At 54.8% G+C, this 23,891-nt stretch overlaps 1 protein-coding gene across 1 annotated transcript; it reads right to left on the bottom strand.

Annotated features, from left to right (window-relative positions):
• Positions 1-2,482: 2,482 nt before the first annotated feature.
• PDE6B (phosphodiesterase 6B) lies at positions 2,483-23,402 on the bottom strand. The gene is made up of 22 exons (XM_056121800.1): positions 22,935-23,402; positions 21,025-21,177; positions 20,852-20,941; positions 13,538-13,678; positions 13,390-13,464; positions 12,116-12,180; positions 11,492-11,558; positions 11,149-11,196; positions 10,271-10,420; positions 10,042-10,185; positions 9,722-9,787; positions 8,613-8,759; positions 8,352-8,459; positions 8,080-8,189; positions 7,878-7,965; positions 7,576-7,676; positions 6,978-7,085; positions 6,136-6,199; positions 5,859-5,933; positions 5,064-5,147; positions 3,065-3,209; positions 2,483-2,544 (listed from the first exon to the last, which is right to left on the bottom strand). Exons 1-22 carry the CDS (start codon positions 23,400-23,402, stop codon positions 2,483-2,485), a joined length of 2,559 nt encoding a protein of 852 aa, XP_055977775.1.
• Between the last annotated feature and the right edge of the window lie 489 nt (positions 23,403-23,891).

The raw sequence follows: 23,891 nt of genomic DNA, 5'->3' as shown, positions 1-23,891 counted from the left end.
GCCCTCGCCCTCGTGACCGCCTGCCCTTTCCCCGCAGCTTGGCCGCTACTCGGCGCTGTTTCTCGGCGTGGCCTACGGGGCCAAGCGCTACAGTGAGTCGGCGGGTCGGGGGGCCGGGCGCGGGGAGGGGGTGCGGGCCGGGGGCCGGGTGGGCCGGGGGTCGCGGATGTGCGGGCCGGGGTGGGCCGGGGCGGACCGGGCGGCGGCGGCGGCGGCTCGAGCTGCGTGCGCGCAGGTTACCTGAAGCCGCGGGCCGAGGAGGAGCGGAGGGTGGCCGCCGAGGAGAAGAAGAAGCAGGATGAGCTGAAGCGCATCGAGCGCGAACTGGCCGAAGGTGCGTGGGCGCGGGCGGCGCGGGCGGCGGGCGGGTGGCCGGCCCGAGCCGCTGGGCGTCCGGCTTAGCTTGCTTCCTCCTGCCCCGCAGCCCGCGATGACAGCATCCTCAAGTGAGCCGCCCAGCCTCCCAGAGCGCCAATAAAGCGTCTGCCGTGGTGATGTCTTCTCTCCTCATTTCTGCCCCCCCCCCCCCGGGTGGGTGAGGGCCAGGGGGGGCCGGGAACCGGGGTGTCAGGCCAGCAGCTGCCGTCCCGGAGTCCAGGAGAAGCTGGAGGCTCTGCTGGAGGCCCAGCCCAGGCTTGGGGCCCGCAGACATCGGTCAGGGCTGTCCAGGGGCTGGTGTGCCCTGGCTCCGGACTTGGACACCGGCTCCATCTGCGGGAGCCGCCCATTTGGAGAGGGGAGGGGGAGTGGGCAGCAGCCTGCCACGAGGCAGAGCCCGTCTTCGAGGCGATTGAGAAGGACGGCCTCCTCAGTAGCTTTACACTCCGGTTCTTCTGAGGGACACCCTAACCAATCTGGTTTTCCCATGTCCCGTGCCGCTGTGTGCCACCACTCGGCTGGAGTCTCCAGGCCCTTCCTTAGTGCCCGTTTGCAGGGAGCCTGTGTGCCTGCCCTTTGTCTTGGTAAGTTTGCCATTGTTCCCCAGCTGTTGCAAGGGGACCTTCCTCGAGGGTGGGCCAGTGCGCTCAGCATCCTTCACCCCCAGCTCCTCTTGCTAGAAAGCAGCTCCACTTCCTGGCTGGTGTTTCCTGAGTAGCACTCAAGTCTGCTGCTACTCTGCAGTTTGACCCTACTAGTAGAATTTATCTTTTTTTTTTAAAAACTAATGTAGGAGTATTGTGACATTTGTTCAGCCATTGATTAAACTGATTGAATTGGGCATGAACGCCACATTACTTTTTTTTTTTTTTGATTGTATCCCTGTGAGATAGAGTTACAAAGCTTTCATGTTTGAGACTCAGCCATACAAAGATGGAACAACCATCCCTCCACCAGTGCACATTTTCCATTACCCACATCCCAGTTCCTTACCCTGCCTCTCTGGCAGACAATTTCCCCAGTTCTCTCTCTCTAATTTTGGGCATTATGTTTCGCTCGAAATTTCCCACCACCATTCAAACTTACCTACCGGGACAGAGGCTAGATCATTTATTTTCAGTGCTCATTTTGAGTATCATGAGAGCTTACTTGACCGCGATTATAAATGTAAATATCTAGATTGTAAATGGTTGGGTTCCAGAGGCATTTCGTATGGCACTAATCCATTTTGGGATTCAGTTGGGACTCTCGGCCAGGGCTGTTGATGCCTTAAAATGGCACACGGAGGCAAATTGGGGGCGTGACAGCCAGTCATGGATGGGCAGGGACCCAGGGAGGGACAGCCCGCATCCTCTGCTGCCATGCGGCCTGGAGATTCAGTCCTACTAGCAGAATTTCTGATGGTCATGTGCTCCTCATTGTCGTTACCACACCATGAACAGGATAGCCTGCTATGCCTGGAAATATGGGCCTGTGTGTCCCCCTGAGGTTCACCAGCAGCCCCAGCACCCTGAAGTCACCCATGCATTGGCCATGTTTGCACATGGTTCACAGGTTCAGCCTACTCAAAGGCTGGAACATCTGCATGGGTTGGTGAGGATGAGGGAGCCACACCCAGGAATGACCCCTGGCTGTACTCTGGGGATTCTATGTGGCACTGCATATTCAAACCTGGTTGTGGGACGTCTCCTTTAATTCTGTGCTATTTTTCTAGCCCCCAGAACATACTTTGTATTGGAGATGGCAAGTTTAACCCCTGGCTCTGCATGGCCCTGAATGCTGCTGGGAAGAGCTCTAGGCTACTGAGCACTGCTGGGGTGGCCTGGTTATCTAGCATCTCCTGGAATGAATCCTGTGTGCCCTGAGCATTGTTTGGGAACGTCCCCAAGAAAGGGTCACAGTCTTCTCAGACCGGTAGTGGTGCTATCCTGTAAAAAATAACTGGAGTGCAGCCCAGAAATAATGGCTGGTGGTGGCTTTATTTATAAAATCACAATCCTTAAAAAACAATAGAAAATACCCCAAAATTGTCTTCATTTTCTTTGTAGCAAAGGGAGGCAGGTGAGCGGGTGTGAGGGTAGGGGTGCCAGCAGGGCCTGGTGGCTCACAGGAGGAGGCAGGTGGAGGACTTGGGTGCAGGGCCGCCGTTGCATACTTCAGTGCCCACTGCAGGAGAGAAGGAACTGAGTGAAAGCTCGCACCTGCCTGAGCCCTTCTTTCCTAGGAGTGCTGAGTGCCCAGTGGCCTCATCCTGGCCTCACTTCCTGAAGAGCTGATGATCCTCCTTCTCTGGGCAGAGAAGCATGGGAAAGAGGCTATAGCACCATGTTCTGGCTTGGGGTCCACTATCACCACAGACAGGTGGTTCATACACATGGTCCAGTTCACTGCCTCTCTTTAAGGTGGCATAGATAGATGTGTGAGTGGGCTTTCTAGTTCCTTAGCGGGGAGCTGTGGGCAGCAGAAGGCTCTGAGAGCCAGGGTATTCCATCTTGGTTCCCTCTGCAGAGGCAGCGATGTGCAGGAGGATTCTTGGAGAAAGGATGCCGTTGGGAACGAGAGGACCCCTTGGGCTGGGCTTACACTGCTCTGGGGACATTTGAAATCTGCCTTGTCTCAGCTCCATGCATCTCTCTTCACACACTGGCCCAGGGTGCAGTCGGATGGGATGGAAGAGGAAACTCACCTCTCTTGGCCTCCGTCTTCTCCTCCTTCACCTCTAGGGCCTTCATTTTCTCCTCATGCTCATCAGCCAGGGCCTTCCACTCTTTCCTGTTATTCTGCAGACGGTCGAACATGGGCAGGATCTCCTCATGGAAACGGGAAAACTCCTGTGAAGAAAAGGGAAAGAAAAGGTGGGCTACCCCACCCGGACACCCCTGTGGCCCCGACGGCTTCCCCGTTTGTCTTTCCCACCTGTGTAGCCTGGATTGTGAAATCCTGGATTATGCCTGGGAGGGGGGCCACTGAGATGTCATTTTCAGCCAAGGAAGAAGGGACCAAGGGTTTCGGGTCTTTTTCTTTCGTTCTTTTTTTTCTTATTTTGGTTTTTGGACCACATCCAGTGATGCTCAGGGTTCACTCCTGGCTCTGCACTCAGGAACCCTGGTGGGCTCAGGGGACCATGTGGGATGCCAGGAGCCGAATCCAGGTCAGCCAAGTGCAAGGCAAGTGCCTTACCTGCCGTACTATCACTCCAGCCTTGGGTGTCTGTTTTTCTTTTTTTTTTGCTTTTTGGGTCACACCCAGGGATGCACAGGGATTACTCCTGGTTCATGCACTTAGGAATTACTCCTGGCCGTGCTCAGGAGACCATATAGGATGCTGGGAATCGAACCTGGGTTGGCCGCGTGCAAGGCAAAAAGCCCTACCCACTGTGCTATCACTCCAGCCCTGGGTATCTGTTCTTAATGTTGGAAAGGAACCTGTGAGCTGTGACTGCTCATGTCATAGTGGAGAGAGGACCCCAGAAAGATGAGAAAATGTCTACTGCAAAGGGGCATCCCTGAGAGGCGAGACACAATTCAGAAGTCATGCGGATCTGTGTCTTCTGATGCAGATGTGCCATAGAGTGCCAACAGGAACATGCCACATGCTGCACACACACCACAGTCACATGCATGAACAAAATACATGGCTGTGCCACCACAGTGCACACGTGAACTACCACACATGAACATATACTACACAGCACACATGAACATGCATACATGACCATGTGTACAAAGCATGCATATGAACATGCACACACGCCCATATATACATGCACGTGAATGTATACCATGGTACACAATATACTGTGCACACATGTACACACAACATGATGCACATGTGAACAGACCATGGTACATGTGACTTCTGCACATGTACACCATAAAGATGACTGTGCACATGGGAAGCCCCCCCACTTCACATGAACACATCACAGACAAAGCACACATGAACACAACACTGCAAATAGATGCCACCATTACACCAGGTCAGCACATGGCGTCTGCACACATGCACACAAGCAGACCCATGAAGGCACAACTGTGGAGTATGTGGGTGGGTCAGGGAAGGCCCTGGTGCAGCTGTGACCTGTGACCTCTGCAGGACAGGCACGTGCGCCCCAGACTTCCCAACACCTACATGGGTGGAGGTAAAGGAGCCAGCTGGTGTTTTATAGACCAGCCATGGGGAATAGGACCACCCCGCCAGGCCTAATCCTAATCCAGGAACCCTCCCCCAACCTGGAGAGTGAGGGGAGCGGGCAGCCCTTTCCAAATGGTGCATCCTGTGGCATGGCGTGGTAGGGGCTCTCTGGTCAGATGGTTACCAAAAATTGAGCTGTGAAATGACATGTATGCATACATGCACACGTACATGTGGATGGAGTAGCCCTTCCCTCTTCCCTCCTCCAGTATCACAGACGCTGGGCACAGAACAGAGATAGACACTAGGCGTGGATGCCTGCAGACAGACTGCATCCATCCCTCCAAGGCCCTGGAGAGCAGGCAGACTGGGATGGTGTGCCATAGTTGGGGCCCAGGAAGAGGAACATCTCAGGAAGAGTGCAGGCTAGGTGAAGAGTCCGGGAAGGATGGTGCTGAGGGGGCGGGGACCCCTGGGGAGCCTGAGGGTCTCAGAGAACAGAGGCCTCAATAACACTTGGCAGTTGAGTGTCCCCAGCAGCTCCCACTTACCTTGTACACAAACGTGCACACAAAGTCAATGAAGCCAACCTGCAGTTTGGGGAGCTCAGCTGCCTTGTTCCGGTCCATCATTGGCTGTGGAGGAGACACATAGAGACGCCCTGTGGCTTGAGCAGCAGCACAGAGAGCAGCTTAGGGGCTTGTGCTTTCATGCCGTGTGCTTGGAGACCCTAGCAGAGCCCCCAGCGGGATGAATGTGCTCACAGATGCAGATTGAGTGACACCAGGCAGGACCTGCCCGGAAACACGTCCACTAGGGAATACCTCCACAGCTGTCCATGGGACTGCCTGGTCCAGCCCCAGAGCACCTTGTCCCCAAGGAGAGTCGGGGACCCTGGCGCCCTGCCAGGCCAGTAGTGGGATGCATGCCTTGGGCTCCTTCCTGTGCTCTGCGGCACTGACACGCAGGCCTGTCAACCTGGGAAAGCTGGTTGTGTGCAGACGTGCGACCTGAGCTCACGTGAGGTGAGCCAAGAGGACTCCTGAACCTGGCGCAGGGACAGGGAAAGCTGGCTGTCCTCCCCACACCCTTTCTCTTTGGGTGAGGCGAGAGCTGCTCCCCTGTCCAGTCGGAGCCCTGCAGCAGCTCTCAGTGGAGCTGCCCTGAGGCAGGGCAACAGGCCGGGCCACAGCCACAGCCAGTCATGCGACGCTGGGCGACTCAGCTTTCCACACGCCTGGTGGTGACCAGCACTGACAGTCCCTGGAGTCCCTATCAGCGTTAGTGCTAAGCCAAGTCAGGAGGCTCTGGGACAGGGATGGGCAGAGGCTGTGGGCCGCACTCACAATGGGCTGCTGGTCCAGAACTGTCCTCTCCAGATCTCCTTGTTCCCAGAACTCAGCTGCCACCAGCAGAGCCACCTACAGCACACGCATCCATCAGCTGAGCTCGAGCCTCATTAGGACCCCGAAGAGTACTGCCGGGAGGCATCCACCCAGCTTCAGATCCCTCTCCAGAGATTCTGGCTCCTACCCATTGTGCGACCCGAGCCCAATGGTCAGCCTCACCTTTCACGCTTCCCCCTGAAACCCAGTGATCCACAGGAGGGCCCTGGTGCCTGACCTTGCTCTGGACTTCCCAGGGTTTGGTGATGGCAGAAAGGTCGCATGCAGTCATCATCATGGCCCTGCAGGCAGAGTTCCAGCACTTTTTCTCTTATTCTCTCCTCCTCTCCCTCCCTCCTCTTCTCCCTCCCCCCTCCCTTCTGCCTGCTTTTCCTCCCTCCCTCCTCCTCCCCATCCATCCTCTATCCTCCCCATTCTAGCCTCCCTCTCTCCTCTCCCTTCTCCCCACTCCATCCTCCATCTCTCCATTCCCTCTTCCTCCTCCCCTCCCTCCATTTTCCTCCCACCTCCTGCCTCCTCTCCTTCCCCCTCCATCCTTCCTCCATTCTCCTCCATCCGCCATCACTCCTCTCCCTCCACCTTCCTCCCCATTTCTCCCTCCCTCCACCCCCTCTTCATACTTCCTCACTCCATCCTCCCTATTCTTCTCTTCTTCACTCCACCCTCCACTTCCTTCTGCCTTCCTGTCCTTCCTCTTCCTTCCTCCCTCCTTCCTTCTCAATCCCTCTTCCCCTCTATCTTCCCCTCCCTTACCTCCACTCTTCCACTATCCTTGCCTCTTTCCCCTCTCCTTCCTCTCCCTCCACCCACTTCCATCCCTGAGAAGCCAGCGGCTCAGGTCCAAAGCACTCCTGTCATTTGGGGACAGGACTCCTTTGCCTCTCCCCTTACACCTGTCAACAGAAGAAACCACCTGTGTCTGGCCTGTGAAGGAGGAGGAACCGTGGGAGCCGTGGGAGCCTTTGTTTGGAAGTACCGCCAGCAAGGGGTGGGAAAGTTCTGGTGCTGGGCTTGGGGCCCTGGGGAGAGGACCTCCCAGCCCTGTGCTGCCAGGCTCACATGACTATCTCCTTCCTCGTGGTCTCCAGAGAGAGGTACTCCACCCAGCTCTTCCTGTCTGCGTAGTTCTTGGATTCATCCACAATCTTCTGAAACATTGTCCTTTTCCTGAACCCCACACACAAGGGGAGCGTGTTGACTAAGTCCTCCCCTGCACCCACCCCCCTCAGGAGCACCCCAAACCCTGCTATGTGGAGGTTCCTGTGGGCTCTGTTCCCTGCAGCAGTACCCACTTTTTTGGTGGGGTCACACCCAGCAATGCAGGGGTTCCTCCTGGCCCTGCACTCAGGAATCACTCCTGGAGGTGCTCTGGGGACTCTGTTGGATGCCGGGGATTGAACCTGGTCGGCTGCATGCAAGGCAAGTGCCCTACTCACTGTACCATCTCTCAAGCCCCAAGAGGAAGTAAGTTTGTTTTTTTCTGGTTTATTTGTTGGCCACTCCCAGCAGTGCTCAGGGCTTACTCCTGGCTCTATGCTCAGGGTCACTCCTCATAGGCTAGGGGACCCTGTAGGGGGTGAGAATCAAACCCCTGCTTGGCCACATGCAAGAAAAGTACCCAATCCACTGTACTCTCTGGTTCCCTGACAACACCCACTTGAAGTAGAGTGCCAGGTCTGTGGCGATGATGGCAATGTCCATGAGGTGGACGACATGCTCGTGCTGGCGCCGGTTCAGGTTCTGGTAGATGTTCAGGGTCTGCGGAGGGCATGTATAGTGAGGCCCTGCAGGGCCCTGAGACAAGCTATAGAGGGAGACCCTCTCCAGGCCCTGGGTACCTGGTGCATCTGCCCTGGGGCTGTTCAGTATCAGGTACCAACAGTGCCAGCTCTCCGCACCCACTCCGCTAGGGGCAGGTCAGGGTCTGGGAAAGAGTGAGGTAAAGAGAGCTGCACCCACCTCTTCTGCCAGCAGAAACTTCCCAAACTCCAGGTGGTGCCTCTCCAGGATGGATGAGCCATGCAACTTGGCCAGAGGGTTCTGGGATCTGTTCCAAGGCTTGTCAGCCACGTGCCCTCCAGCAGCCCAGCTGGGACCCTGCCCCCCAGAGGTGCACCCCGCCTTCCCAAGCCCTGGGGAGCCTCCTGGCGCCTTCACGCACTTCATCTGGTAGAGGTTGTTGGTGCCTCTGTGGTCGATGTCATGGCACAGGCCGGCCGTGACCATGGCGAAGGCCTCCAGGTCCGTGTAGTAGCTCTTGAGTTTGCCGGTCTGCCGAGACAGCATCTCAGGTTGCTACCGGCCAGCACTCACCTTCCACTTGGGAGGGGAGGGCCTGCGCTTCCATGCCCTCTGCCCATGCTGGGCTGGGTGTCACCTCCTCTGCTCTGCCGCCCATGGGGACCTCTGCTCCCTCCCCCTACCCCCACGCACCATGAGCAGCGTGAACATGGTCTGGGCCACATTGAAACCGTGACGCCAGTTGTGGTAGGTGATTCTCCGGTACCCTTTACTGACAGAGAACAGGAAGCGCACCAGGACCTGAGGGAGCAGAAGAGCTCATGGCTGGCTGTCCATGGACGGGCCCTGGTATCCAACACCCCAGACTACTCCCTGGACGCACCGCACACCATCCTAGGAGAAGGGGTCCACATGGGGACCGGGAGGTCTCGGGAACCCAGTTGCATTCCTCACCTCCTGCGGGATCTGAAACTTGCGAACCACACCGAGCTCGTAGTACATCTGGATGCCACATTTGACCAGCTCCAGCTCTGTGCACTCCAGGTCAGAGAAATGGAACTCATAGATGTCAAACCTGGTCGGCCCTGGCAGCTCTTCCTTCTGTGGAGGAACTGTGCAGCTGACGGAGGCTCCCAGGCCCAAGAGGCTGTCTTTCCAGCTGCTCTGGCCCGACCTAGCACATGTCATCCCTGCAGACCCAGAACCAGCTTCCTCCCCGTGGGACTCAGTGCAGCACTCACCAGCCGGACGTTGAGCCACATATGGGCAAAAGTGCTTTTTTAAAAAATTATTATTATTATTATTTTCTTTTTTGGGTCACACCCGGCAATGCACAGGGGTTACTCCTGGCTCTGCACTCAGGAATTACTCCTGGCGGTGCTCAGGGGACCATATGGGATGCTGGAAATTGAACCTGGGCTGGCCGCGTGCAAGGCAAATGCCCTTCCTGCTGTGCTATCTCTCCAGCCCGCAAAAAGTGCTTTTGAAGGGGACACAAGGTCTGGGGCACCACAGAGACCCAAGGAATGGCAGAGGCACCCCAGGCTAAACATGCAAGCACGTCGCACAAGTGATTCAGCATAGCAGGATGGCAGACACAGGGCACATGCTATACAATGCAATACACAAGCACATGTGATAGCATGCATACCACACAGGGACAGAGGCATGCAGGTGCACACACATGTGTGATATGCATAATAGACAAACATATGGAGCAGTATGGACACTAATGCATATACACCTGGGACACACGTGTTACATATGATGTATACACCCATGAACACAGACAGTGCACATATGGACACAGATGCATAGACACGGGCACTTATGGACACAGGACACATACTGTGTAACATGCATCTATGATGCAACACACATGAAACATGGGTATAGGCAGACACTGACCCAGACACATATCAGAAGTACTCACACTACACATGCGGTACATCCATGGGCACACACCCCTCAGAGACATGGTCACCCGGCACCTGCTCTGGGCCTCTGGCCTCTGGGAGGGCATTTCACTGCCACTGCCCCTGAGGGCAGGGCTCGACTCTTACCAGGATCTCTGCTAGCTCATCCTCCTCACAGTCCGCAGGCTCCTTTCCCAGACGTGCTCTTGTTGGCTGGGGAAGAACCAAGGACTAGGGCCAAGGGCCAATCACCTGCAGCCCAGGGAAGCTGTGCAAGGTGTGGGCTCCAGACTGAGACTCAGTCCCAGGGTGTGTCCTGACCAGGGACCCTGGCTCTGGCCAGCATTGCTGCCAGGGAGGGGGTGCAGACGGGACACGGAGGGTCTAAGACTAGTGGTGCAAATAAGGGTGCAGACTGGGGGCAGGAACCCTGGGAGGTGGTAGCAGAAGGGACCCAGCGGAGGTACCAGGATGGACTGGATCTCTTCCTTGTCACAGCGCACATGGTACAGAACCATGTCCTGGGCGATGTCCTTGCGGTTCTCCAGCTTGTTCATCCTGTCGTAGGTGTCAGTGTTGAGCACGGACCAGCCCAGGAACTGCGTGAGGGACTGGCAGAGAGAGCGCAGGGTGCTGGCTTCTGTACTGTGTCCCACCCCACAGCTGGGCCTCGAGCAGGCTGGTGGCAGGTCCTACCTCCATGAGCACCTCGTCCTGCTCATCGAAAGGCTTCCCATCCTTCCGGTTGTAGAATGTGGCAACCCCCACGATCTCCTCCTTCTTGTTGACGATGGGCATAGACAGGACATTCTTGATGACCCACCCAGTTGCGTCCAGAGGCTCTTCCTGCAGGACAGGCCACACTAACCACTGCTCCGCTCTGATGTGGCAGACCTTCCCCTGCCCTCCATGGCTTCATTCCCTCTGCCTCACACAGCGACTCCAGCCCTGTCCTGTTTACTCGCTGGACATGGAGCTGTGTGGAGGCCTCTCCCTATGGACATGGAGCTGTGTGGAGGCCTCTCCCTCTGGGAGGTGCAGCTCCCAACACCTGGAGCCCTGCTGGCCTGAATTTTCCATGTCTGGACTGCCCAAGGGCCCCCATGAGGAGCATGGCCCCATCCCACACACTGCCAATTTCTGGCCAGTAAAATATGAACACTGATCAATCCCTCCTGGAAACCTTTGAAGATGCAGCCTGCCCACAGAACTCATAGGAAGGCAGCCGCAGGGCAGGCTCATGGATGTGCCCTCGGAGGTGCACCCTCCAGGGGCCCAGCCCACCTGCAAACCCATAGGCGTGGCTGTAGCTGTGTGGTGTTACCCAGGGAGGACTTTTGCTTTTGGTTTTCCTGGGGTGGGGGTGCACACCCAGCTCAGTGCTTGTGGGTTGCTCCTGGTGGTACTCGGGGACCATGCAGGGCTGGGGACCATCCCAGCCACCCATATGCCAAGCCTGTGCTTAGCCCTATGTGCCATCTCCCTTCCCCCCTTTCCCTCGGGTTTTTGAGGGGCAGCCTCTCAGTCTGAAGCACACCTCTTCCCTAGAGGAGATCACTTTGCTAAAGAGATACCTGAAATTTGAACATTTCGTCAGCAGAAGCATTCATAATATTACAGATCTGAAAAGGAACCAGGAAAGGAACTTCACCAGAGGGGCTGCAAGCACGCCCTGATTAAAAACTGCCAACGCAGGGCACTTTTCAGAGGCAGTGCAGGGGGGTTGGGCAAAGCTAGGCTGAGGGGCCGGGGGACTGCTGGAGGGGCCAGGGAGGCTGGGCAGAGGGGCAGGAGGCTGAGCAAGGGAGAGGAAGGGACAGGAGAAAACAGCAAAGGACAGAGGGGATGGAGGGACAGGAGAGGACAGGCGGGGAGAGGGGACAGGAGGACACAGGAGGCACAGGGACCCTCACTTACAAAGCCACTCTCTGCCACATAGGTTGGGAGGCCGCTGACCAGGGCCCAGTGATCGGCTGGGGGGGTGCTGCAAAGAGAAGAGAAATCAGATGGGCCAGTGCAGGGGCAGAGGCAGGACCGACCCTGGGCTCCCGTGAGCTGCTGGTAGGGCTCACTGGGGAGTGGGGGAGTGAGTGGGCTGCCAGTCCTGCCAAGGCCCCTCGCTCAGAGGAACCCCCTTTCTCTTCTGTCTCTGAAGCTCAGCCAGGGGTGGGCATGGCTCTTGGCCTCCCTCTGGGGAGGGACCTGACGGCTTCCCAAGGTTTGAGCCTCTCTGCAGGCTGGAGCTCTGCCCTGTCCTCTGCTGCAGGCCCCACTGAGTGTGGGTGTCGGGTCTGCCCTGCTGGCTACACCTGCCAGACAGCCACAGCACACCTGAACCCTCACAGGTAAGTGACGCTGCTGCTTCCCCTGTCCTCCCCTGCCCACGTGGTGAGGCATGGAGTGAGACGCCCGATTATGTACCCAAGCAGCTTAGTCGTGCCTCAGTCTCCCCACCTGTCTGTCAAATGGGGCACAGGCCCAGCAGGGTACCATGACAGTGGGCCTGAGCTGCTCAGCCATCCCATAAGCCCTGGCACTTACGGAATGACCTTGATGTCTTCCTTCCCATGGAGAATGTAGTCGATGACTTTGTAGAAGACAATTTCCTGAGAAACAGACCACAGTGGGATGAGGAGCTGGGGGGACCCTTCCTGAGAGGGCCTTCCAGGTACCCAAATACTGTTGTCATCATGAACAGCCACAAATGAATGCAGACACACATGTACATGTGTGTATACACCTGTGAAAGCACAACTATATCCCCACAGGGCCACACCTTTGTACATGCACCACACACATTTAGATTGTGTACACTGATGATTTTGTGTATACACAGACCATCACTGACACATGGGGCACATGTGATCCTGTGTACCAAAGATGGTCACTGACACATATGGTACTTGTGGTTGTGTGCACATAGACCTACTAACACATATGACACATGTGATCATGTGCATACACAGACCGTCACTGACACATGGTATACATGTGATCATGTGTACATAAAGACTGTCACTGACACATGGGGCACATGTGATCCTGTGTACACAAAGATGGTCACTGACACATGAGGGTACATGTCAATGTGTATATACAATGTGTATATACAACCATCACTGACATAAGGGTACATGTGATTGTGTGTACATACAGATCATCAGTGACATGGGATTACATGTGATCACGTGTACACACAAACCATCACAGATGCAGGTGGAACCTCATGTGTGCTCACAGACACGGGTGGGCCATGTCACATATTCTGATCTCCAGTGTACTTCCTCTGAGTCTTGTGCTCCCCCCATGAGCACAGAGCCCAGCAGCCACACGCAACTGTGTTAGCCCTCATGCAGGGACTCCTGTGCACTCTGCACATGGCGCCATTGATACTCTCATGGCACACTGCTGGACCTGTGACCTGTTTAACAGACAGGTGGGAGACTGAGGCACGGCTAAGCTCCTTGGGCACACAATCGGTGCAGAGGCACCTCACACCATTCCTCACGGGCTTGGTCACACCCCATCTGGGAGATGTTTCAGGAAGGGCAGCAGGAGCATTGGCCCATCCAGACAGACACTGATCGGCATCAATGCTTACCTGGAGAGCAGCTCGGCTGGAGCACAGCAAGGGATGCAGATGGCCCCCCCACCTGGCCTGCCCTCAGGGGCAGTCAGAGAGCCGGCCGCCCCACCACTGGTCCCTCCCACTCCCACCTGGGACAGACCCTTCCCCACCTGGAGAAGGAGCCAGGGCAGGTGAGCAGCATGGGCTGGTCCCACACTGGCTCCCGGCCCCACACATGCACACTCACTCGGCCATCAGGCGTGCGTGGGCCCGAGTATGGCTGTGCTTCTCCCATCAGCACCGGCCACACGTCGAAGAATTCCTGTGGGAAGAGAAGGGGCAGGTCAGGGATGGGGCAGGACAGGGCAGTCCGGGGCCAACAGGCTCATCCTCACCTTCTCCTTGGTCATGTCCAGGAGGCCCACTGAGTACCGGTCACAGTTCAGATAGGCCCGAACAGTGTAGAAAGCCTTGTGAAACTGTCGTTCAATGTCCGTCAGCTCCTCAAACACCTTGTTGGCCGACCACAGAAGCACCTGGGGGTAGTACAGCTGTGGGGTTGTGGTTCCCCCCCAGAACTGTGTCACAGTAGAGGATGGCACACCAGTGACCACACAACAGATACACACAGCTGTGTGGTCACAGGGAACAGCACACCCATGGCCACGCACACACATACACAGACACACACAGACATACACAACTGTGAGACCACAGGTGATGGCACACCCATAGCCCTTACCTACACAGACACACATAGACACACAAACTGTGGAATCGCAGGGGATGGCACACTCGTGGCCACACACACACAGACATACACAGACGCACACAGCTGTGTGTCTGCAGAAGATGGCACTCTCCCCTGCAGTGCCTGTGTCCACTCCCCCCGTACTAAGTGCCCATGTCCACTCCCCCTGTACAGTGTGCCCATGTCCACTATGTTCCTGTGTCTACTCTTTCCTGTACTATGTGCTCGTGTCCATTCTTTCCATCACCACAGCTGCAGGGGTAATTGCTGCCTCTACAACCCGTTGAGTGGAACCCAAAAGCTATCCCATATTGGTCCACAGTGTGGTGTCCACACCCCACCCATGGTGGGGATCCTATAGGGGTGGGGACTCAACCCTGTTCATGGGCAGGGGTCCAGAACCTTACAGAGCCCAGCTCCCCTTGGGAGGCCCCTGTGCTGGGGCCCCATAGTGGTGAAGAGCCCCTGTCCAAGGGTCGTTATCGTAGGCTGAGATAGAACTTCCTTAGAACCACAGGCGTGTGGGTGATGGAAGGGGGGCTCAAAACGCTGCGTGCACGTTGGGCTCCATCCTGGCATATTGTTCCCTGAGCACTTCTGGGAGCAACACTTTGGCAACAAGCTGGGAATGGACCCTGAACATCTTCAGAAGTGGTTCAAAAACAGACAAGAAAGATAACTGAAAATAAAAATTAAACAACACACTAAAATTAAAAAATATTATAGATTTGGGGTCACACCAGGAAATGTTCAGGGGTTGCTCCTGGCTCTGCACTCAGGAATCACTCCTGGCAGTGCTCAGGGCACCAGTCATATAGGGTGCCAGGGATTGAACCCAGGCCGGCCTTGTGCAAGGCAAGTGCCCTACCTACTAGGTATCTCTCCAGAGCCCCTACATTTATTTATTTTTATTTTTTTTGCTTTTTGGGTCACACCCAGCGTTGCACAGGGGTTACTCCTGACTCTGCACTCAGCAAACACTCCTGGTAGTGCTCAGGGGACCATATGGGATGCTGGGAATCAAACCCGGGTCGGCCGGATGCAAGGCAAATGCCCTACCCGCTGTGCTATCGCTCCAGCCCCAGAGCCCCTACATTTAAAATAACTAAAGAGCACATTTTAAAACAATACTTGGGTCAAAAGGGAGTTGGAGAAATTGTAAATAATTTTTAATTAAATGAAAATGAAAACACAACAAGATTTGTAGGCAGCTGTGAAAGCAGTGTTTAGTACGAATTTGTTGCATTAAGTGTACATATTAAAAAGAAGGGAGATGGGGTACATTCAGGATCTCCAATTTTGTTCTCTGACTCCACATCATCCCCTGAGCATCGATAACTGTAGCCCCCTCCAAAAATTTAGCGATGATCCAAACTCAGCAATGTCATTTTAGGGAACTAGATAAAGATTAATGCAAGCAAAAAGAAAGATGATAAATATTAAATACAGCTCTATGTCCCTAAATTTGATTGTAGAATAGTCCTTAGAAAGAAAAATGACCAACCCCACAAATGGAAGAATTAAGCATTAAGACCAGACCTGTAAATTTGAATGATATTGGAACAATAACTAGTAGTCTTTTGAAAGCAATCTTTAATGAGGTCACTGGTAATCTCTGACAAACAGAAGGGAAGAAATCAATGGATTCACAACAATCTCTGATAGAAAAAAAGCAGGAGAAACTCTTCCTCACTCATCCTATGGGGCCGGCATTATTTAACAACAAAACCAGGGGAATATATTGTTAAGAAAGAAAACCTACAGACTCAAATTGCTTATGAACATAAATGTAAAATTTACTAACCATATACTAGCAAAATGGACACAACATTATATAAAAATGCCATGATCAAGTGGGATTTATTACAGACATACAAGTTGCCTCAACATTTTAAATAAATTACTATAACCCACGAATTAATAAGCTAGAGAAAAAGTGACATCAACTGTTAGGGAAAATTTGACAATATCCAAAACTCAGAACCAGCAGTGATAGAAGGGACATGAGACTGAATGGCAGAAACCGACACTAAACTAGTCAGGGGCTTCGTATGTTGCTCTAGCATCACACTGGGAGGCTGGAGGGGGTGGCAGACGGACACGTACGTAGAAGAATTGCTGCCCTGGCTTGCAGATGACACTGTCAGCAGAAAGATGACAGCATTCGAGGCTAAAGCACAAGTTTTCCGCTTTCTTTTACGACAGCAACAAACAATTTTTTGCCTTGCATCCTCCTACCCTGGTTCGAATCCCCAGCACTGCCTATGATCCTGAGCACTGCCAGAGCACAGAACCAGGAGTGCCCCTGAGCACTACTGGGCATGCCCCCCCCCCAATTTAACAAAATATATAAGGATCTATAAATACAAAGGACAAAAGTCTAAAATGTGCAATCTCACATGTACTACAACCAAGTGTGTTTCAGCAGACTGAAAGTGTCCGACTCCAGGCTGGCATCGCAAGTGTACAAACGCCACGACCAAGTGTGAGACCATGTGCTATCATAACAGCTGAAAGGAGAGGGGAGATGTGAAGCAGACAGAGACCTTGTCCTTGCCTGTCTTCTCAAACACTGCTGTTCCTTGCAATGATGAAGAGTGTCCATGATAAAGCGAGGGGCCTAGAGGCCAGGGAGAGAACACACCTCCTATGTGTGAGGCCCTAGGCTCAATCCAAAAACAACCAAACCAAAAGCAAACAACCCACTACAGATGGCTGAGCAGGTGGTTCAAAGACCGGAGCACAGGCATTGCATTTGGAGGCCCTGGGTTCATTTCCCCACATCACATGATCCCCTGAGCACTGCGCCAGGAGTAGTCTCTGAGTCCCATCTGATGTGTTACCCCAAAGTGTATATGCCTGAGAAACCATTCTGAAAGTCTTCTCACTGTGATTCCAAGTATGTAACATCTCAAAAGGCCAGTCTATGGAGACAGAGACGAGTAGTGTCAGGGCGAGGGTGAGGGTGAAGGAGTGGTGTTAGGTCTGTGGAGGGAGGGAGAATATGATTTTTAGGGCAGTAATGCTACAGTGATTGACAGTCATGTGCATTTGTCAGCGTCTGTGAAATGTACAGCATTAAGATGGACCTTGATATATGCAAAAGAAATCAAATAGCACCCTGGGGGTTCTAGGGGAAGTTCGGGCTTTTAAAGAGGATCTGATGAGGGGTTGTCCAGCCTATTTGCTGAAAGGGGTGGTGGGAAGGTGCTGCCTGAGTATTTTCCTCTGAAAGCCCAGCAAAGCTGAAGTATAGACACTGCACTGCAGTGGATAAGGCTGTTTCCATGGGGACAGAGGTTGAGGATTATGACGCTGCTTTACATGCAGACCAGAACCAAGTGATTACATAACCAGATCACACTCATGGCAGCCAGACATCTCACTGTTGGAGTGGAAATTCACATACAGCAAGGCAACTGGTAAGTGCAGTGGTGGGTGGTTAGGGTGGGGTCAGCATCAAGAGCCATGTGAATCCTAAGGCAGGCACTGAAGAGTGCATGTAGAAACAGTCACAGCACAACGTGTGTACACAGGTGGGCATCCACTCAACTATCCTCTTCACTGCTGGCTACCAGGGACTAGAAACTATGACACCGGATAGCCATGCACACACCCATGCCCAAAACTTGGTCTCTAAAACCCTTCTCCAAAAGAGGCAATGAGTGGCAATCATGTTCCATCTATAGTCTACTTTCAGCATGCTTCTCCCATCCTGGGAGGATCCTCCCAACACCCTTTATTTGGTGCTCCCTTCTCTATCTGAGCTTCTTTTTCCCCTAGCACATGTGGCTGGCCTCCAAGTCATGGAGCAAAATTCCTGGTACTAATCTCGGCCACTCCTGGGTGTTAGTCTCCCATTTTGTTACTCTATGTTTCCCAGATGAATGCAATCTTTCTGTGTCTATTCCGTTCTTTCTGACTCATTTCGCTTAACATGATACTTTCCATGTAGTACCACTTGTATATAAATTTCATGACTTTTCTAACAGCCTCTTTTGCAAACCACAACACCCAAAAGGAGAGAGAGAACAAAAGGGAATGCCCTGCCACAGAGGCAGGGTGGGATGGGAGAAATGGGGGGGTGGGAGGGATACTGGGATCCGTGGTGGTGGGAAATGGGCACTGGTGGAGGGATGGGTATTTGATCATTGTATAATTGAAACCCAAGCACAAAAATTTGTAAGTCTACAACTGTACCTCATGGTGTCTCACTAATAAAAATTAAAAAAAAAAAACCCTTCTTCAGAGAATCCTACTGAACTCCCTGAAGAAAGGCTGATTCCAGGACAGAGGCAGAAAAATACCAGTTGGACCTGGAGCAGCCTGCAGCATCTGACAGTGAAATGCAAAAGAACCAAAAGCCAGACGTTGGATGGCACAGCAGTGGAATGCTTGCCTTGAAGGCGTGAGGCCAACATTTGGTCCCCTCCACTACTTTGTGTCATCAGCAAAAAGGATTCTCAGTTCTGTAGTGTGACTCTCAGTGCTGGAACTGAGTATGCCATCCCCAGTGCACCCAACCAAGTGAAGATAAGGGAGAAACAATAAGATAAAAAAAAAATGAACTTGGAGTCAGAAAAGTGGATCAAAGGCCTAAAGTGCATGGTCTGCATGGGAATGCAGGTCTTTCCAGGTACTGCCAGCGCCCCACCTGCCGAAAAGGCATTTTTAAATAGTGTTTTAGGGAGCTGGCATGATGTTACAACAAGTAGGATGCTTGCCTTGCCCAGGGTCAACTGGGTTCAATCTCTGGCACCACATGTTTTTTCAAGCACTACCAGCCTCACAGAGCCAGAAATGAGCCCTGAGCACCACTGAGTGTAGGCCAAATACCTAACAGAAGATGATGGAGGAGGAAGAGGAAGAGGAGGAATTGGAGGAAGAAGAGGAGAAAGAGGAGGAGGAGGAGGAGATGAAGAAGAAAGCATTTCATAAGACCAACCACACACCAAACAACACCAACCAAGAACACACCAAAAAGCAACAGCACCAGAGCCCAAAGGTAGAATCTCCACAGCTCCAGTCAGAACAAACTGAGCTGAAAGTTCTAAATCCGACAGGTAACGAATAAAGTTCAAAAAGCACCCATGGTTCAGAATGAGGAAGACAGTCAGTCAAATTAATCAGTAGTGAGAAGAGGCAGATTGTCGGGGCCAAAAGTTTTCAAACACATTCTGCAACCCAAACCTCCCAGGAGCCCTGCACTCGCCCCTGCAAACTCAGTCGCACAGGGTCTAAGCTCACCTGTGTGTGTGGGAACTATGTTCATGAGAAACCATTATTAAAAGTATTGTAAACCAAAATATAAAATCAATTTAAATTTTAAAAAATAATAAAAATAAACTTATCCCTGCAACCCACAGAGTCAAAACTCACCCCTGCAACCTAATCCTCAAAGAGTGTCTGCATTTTCTCCTGCACTCCACCCCTCACATAGTCTGTAAATTCGCCCCTGAACCTCACACCTTGGAGGGCGAGCACTCACCCCTGCTCTCCACACACACCTCACAGAGTGTGTAAACTTACCCGTGCACTCCACACCTCACAGAAGGTGAGCACTCACTCCTGCACTCCCACACCCCCAGGGGCCATACACCCACCCCTCTCAGCTCCTGCCCCTCCCCCAGGCATGCGCCAACCCTGCAGTGTGGGCGCTTCCTGATTGCCTTCCCAGAGCAGCCCCTGGCGGCCTTCCCATGTGCATGTTTGACTGGGTCACAGCACCCCAGTTCTCCCAGGTTTCCAGTGCACTCTGACAGCTCCAAGCCCTTCCCCCACCCTCTGTGCAGTGCTGTAACACCCAGCTGCCTCACTATAGCTCCTCTGTGGCCTCAGGTACTGGGCGAGAGCTTCCCTCTGCCTCCAACCTCCTGGGCCCCACCCTGGGCACCAGCATGGTGTCTTACTCTGGCTGAGTTATGGTCAGGTCCTGTGTGCACTCAGTGCTGCCCTTGGAAGTGGCCTTCCTGGAGAAGCTGATCTCAGATGCCTGGGGTGGGGGCTGTCCTGTGGCCAGGAGACCTTCCAAGGTTTTGGATATCCTGACCCACCTGCCCAGCAGCCCCAGACCTAAACCCTCTCTCCCTCCCTCTCTCCTTCCCTCTCTCCCTCCCTTTCTCTCTCTCCCCCTCTCTCCCTCTGTCACTCTCCCGCCCTCCCTGGGCCTATCACAGGCTTTCTGGGCAGGAGGCTCAGTCTCAACAGTGTCTGTTTGAGGGCCTTCTCAGCCCCGGCCAAGGAAGCCCCTGCCTCTCTGCTGCTCTCCCTGTGCCCATGGGACGGCTGCAGCTCCACACCCTGGTCCGACAACACAAGGTTCTGTGCCTGCAGGCCCACATCCTTCTTCCCAGAAAAGAAATTGCAGTCATGTGCCAAGGCCAAAGCCAGACCACAGGGCTCAGCCTTCTTTCACCCCCATGGACACCCTGTGTCAGGCCTGCCCCTTCCCAAGGTCTTGGGTTTCACAGAGGCCACAGGACCACTCAGCATTCTCAGATTCCACATCCACTTGGGCTGGAGCACCAGCAGAAACCCAACCTTACGGGGCCAGTTCTGGGGCTTAGAGTGACCCACAGGCATTGTCTACTGCCTACAGCTCAGCGCCACAGTGACAGCCACACTCACAACTCCAGGCATGACCACACAACTCCAGCCCCAGCCACACCCAACAGCTATGGCTATAGCCAGAGATGCAGCCACTCTCCCACTCCCAGCCATGCCCATACTTACACCCACATTCACAGCCAGTTACACACAGCTACAGCCATACTCCTAACCACAGTCACAGTCACAGACACCACTACACCCATACTCACACCCACACCCATGGCCCTCCCCTGGGCACTGAGCACAGCAGACCCTTCTGCCCCTCGCTTCAGCACCCTGGGTTGGAGTGAGGTCCGTGCTGGGCAGGGTTGGGTGGCAGGTGGCCTTGGTGGGGCAGCATAGTGGGTACCTGGCCTCGGCGCGTCTCACAGTTGTGAAGGTAACTCAAGTGGTAGATCTTCAGGTTCAAGGTGCCAAAATTCAGGTACTTTAGGAAGACCTGAGGTGGGAAGTGTGAGAGCAGGAGTTAGGGGGTGTGTGCAAGGGGGCTTCTGTGCCCGCCAGCCGTGCCCCAGAACTCACGTCCTCATCTTGGCTGGTGAAGCAGGAGCCGCCCAGCTTGTTCACGGCCATCACCACACCCATGACGTCCTTCCCGTTCATGAGGGGCGTGGCCAGCATGTTCCTGGTCTGGTAGTCCGTCAGCTCATCCGCAAAGGAGCTGAAGTGGGGGCACTGTGGGGTCAGAGTAGTGTGAGGGCTTCCCCGAGCCTGGTCCTGGGTGCTGGCGCTCAGCTGCGGAGAGGTTCCTACAGGCTGAGCATGGAACCCACAGTGCAGAAGGACACGGTCGCCTCTGCCAAGGCTGCCTCTGGCATCCCTGCCTAGTTTTTAGTTCTTGGCATGCAGCAGGCTTATTCTGTGCACGTCCATCTTGTGACCCTTTGGTCATGGGCCAAGATTCCCTCACACCTGCCCACCCAGGACCCTGTTCCCAGCCTTTAGCTCCTCTGTGCCGCCTCGGAAGTCGAGCATCAGCTAGTGAGAGGGTAAGTTTGTCTCGCCGGCTGCCACAGAGCTGGCACTGGAGTCTGGGGTCCCTGCACCCCAGGACCCATCACCAGGCCCCGAGTCTCTGCGACTCAGGCTCAGGATGCGATGCCCCCCTTGACTTTCAGATAGGCACCCATAGCCTACGGGCTTCTCCTGGTTGGCATCTGCTGGTGGCTTGGGCTTGTCTCCACAGGGAGTAGCTTTTGGCTCTGTGGCCGGGTGCTAACAGGGTCTGGAACTCTGTATTGCAGTTGGCACAGCTCTATCCTGGGCCAGCTAGACTGGCAACTCTGCCCTGCTCACTGTGCACTGAGCCGTGCTCGGCCCTGGTGGGCACTGCTTCTGTGGATGGGCTATTCTGACAAGTCTCTTCCAGGGAACCGGAGACAGGATGGCTCCTCAGAGGTATGGGCGTTCACCCTCTGCCCAGCCCCTTCCAGTGAGGCAGCTCAGCTCATGCCACAGAAGTGAGAGGAGGCTGTGGGCACCAGGGCAGATTTGACAGATTTGACAAAAGGGTGGGGTACATCCAGCAGGTGACACCAGCTCCTCAAAACCAGCTCACACTCCTTAGGGGTCTGCAGTGGCTTGGCCCTGCAGCTCCTCTGCAAGTCTACCTGTAGCTAGAGCACATGTGGGCGCTCAAGAAGACACTGTCTCCTCAGGACTGACCCATTTCTGACAAGAGGGAGGTGGGAGGCAGGATTACTGGGCTTAGAGATGCCTTTAAGAGGATCACAGCCTCTTCCTTCCGGGCCACTATGTCCAGACCCAGGACAGGTCCAGGGGTGTGGCCTTCTGGGAAACTAAAAAAGGACAGGTCAGCTCAGCACTCAGGAACCCTGGTGCAGAGGGCTGAGGAGGGAGGATGGAGCCCCCAACCTCCTGCGACCGCGCCTGCTACCTCTAAGACACCTTTGTCCTGACCCTGAGAACTGTCCCTCCTCTCCTGACTCCAAACCCTTATTTCATGGTGAACCACATAACCCCCAGGAACCTCGCCCCAGGCCCTTACCCCGTGGCACTAGCTCTAGCCCTCAACCCTGTCCTCACCCTGTGACACCAGCTCTAACCCCCGGCCTTGCTCCCATCCCCAACATCCTGATGGTTCTAGTTCTTTCCTCCGCTCCCTGAGAAGAGACCCATCACTTCTGGGTCTCTGCTCCCCACTCACCCTTCTTCTCTGTGGGCCAAGCCTGGGCTTCATGCTCCTTCTCCTGCACCCCAACTTTCCCAATGGTGGCGCCTCCTGCGGGCTTGAGTTTCTGGTCCTAAGCAATCGGAACAGGACCTGTCCACTCCTCTCAGCCCTTCAGACCTGTTTCTGTGAGCTTGGTCAGGCTGAACCATGTACCACCCCCAGGCTGCCTCCCCCACACCCAAGGCCTTATGGCTGGCCGGCATGTCCACTCTTCACCGAGAAGCTCGCCCATACCCACCTCGGTCACATCTTTGATGTTCACTGTTCTCTTGGTCTGAGCCACGTGGCCCACAATGCCAATGTCCAGCGGGAAGACGATCTCGGAGTCGGGGGGCACCAGGCAGTCCTCGAGGTCTGTGTGGGGCTGCACACTGAAGAGGCGCGTGGCGAGCTCGGCCACGCCGTTACGCTGGCGGTACGTGAAAAGGCTGCAGCGGTCTGCCTGCAGGATGGAGCAGAGCCGGCGCAGCACCTTGAAGAGCACCCGCTCCATGTTCACGCTCTCCTGCATATCCTGCACCAGCTCAAACAGGGCCCTGCTCTCCTCCACCTGGCACAGCTCTCCGAAGCTGGCACAGGCCAGGAGTCGCCCATCCTCGCACATGCTGCTCACATGCTCGGGGCTCAGCTTTCTCCCGAAGTACTGGTCTGAGAAGCCCGGGTTCTGCTCCAGGAAGCTCTGTACCTGCTCCTCGCTGAGGCTCATGGTGCCGAGTGGCCCTGGGAGCTGCCTGCCCAGTGTGAATGCCCCACAAAGACTGCCCTCAGCAAAGCCTTTCTTAGTGGTGATTACTGAGCCCTGGACACAGCAGCTGACCAGCCGTCAGCCCCGCCCTGCACTCACACCCCCAGGGAGGCAGTCAGGGATCATCTGAGGCCTGGGGCTGGCTGAGCTGGCTGCTGGGGATCCCGCCTGGATCGGGCCTTGGGAGCGCGGAGGCAGATACAGACCTTCTGCGGCAGGTCCAGCAGCACCAGGACCTCTGCCTGGGGGTCACCCAAGGGTCTGGCATCCTGGGCACTCGGCCCGGGGCATAGGTGTGCTGGGGAGTGGGGCACGCAGGGCCACAGACAGTGGGTGCAGCTGCTCGGTTCCACCCACTTTGGAGGTGGGAGGTGGAGGAAGGGCTCCTGTGTGGGAGGGTGGTAGAGGCCAAAGGTGGGGGCTTGGGGCTAGAGAGATAGTACAACGGGA

The sequence above is a fragment of the Sorex fumeus genome, unplaced genomic scaffold (assembly GCF_029834395.1).
Source record: "Sorex fumeus unplaced genomic scaffold, SorFum_2.1 ptg000044l, whole genome shotgun sequence".
NCBI classification, from domain to species: domain Eukaryota; kingdom Metazoa; phylum Chordata; class Mammalia; order Eulipotyphla; family Soricidae; genus Sorex; species Sorex fumeus.
This window is presented reverse-complemented; position numbering and strand designations above follow the sequence as displayed.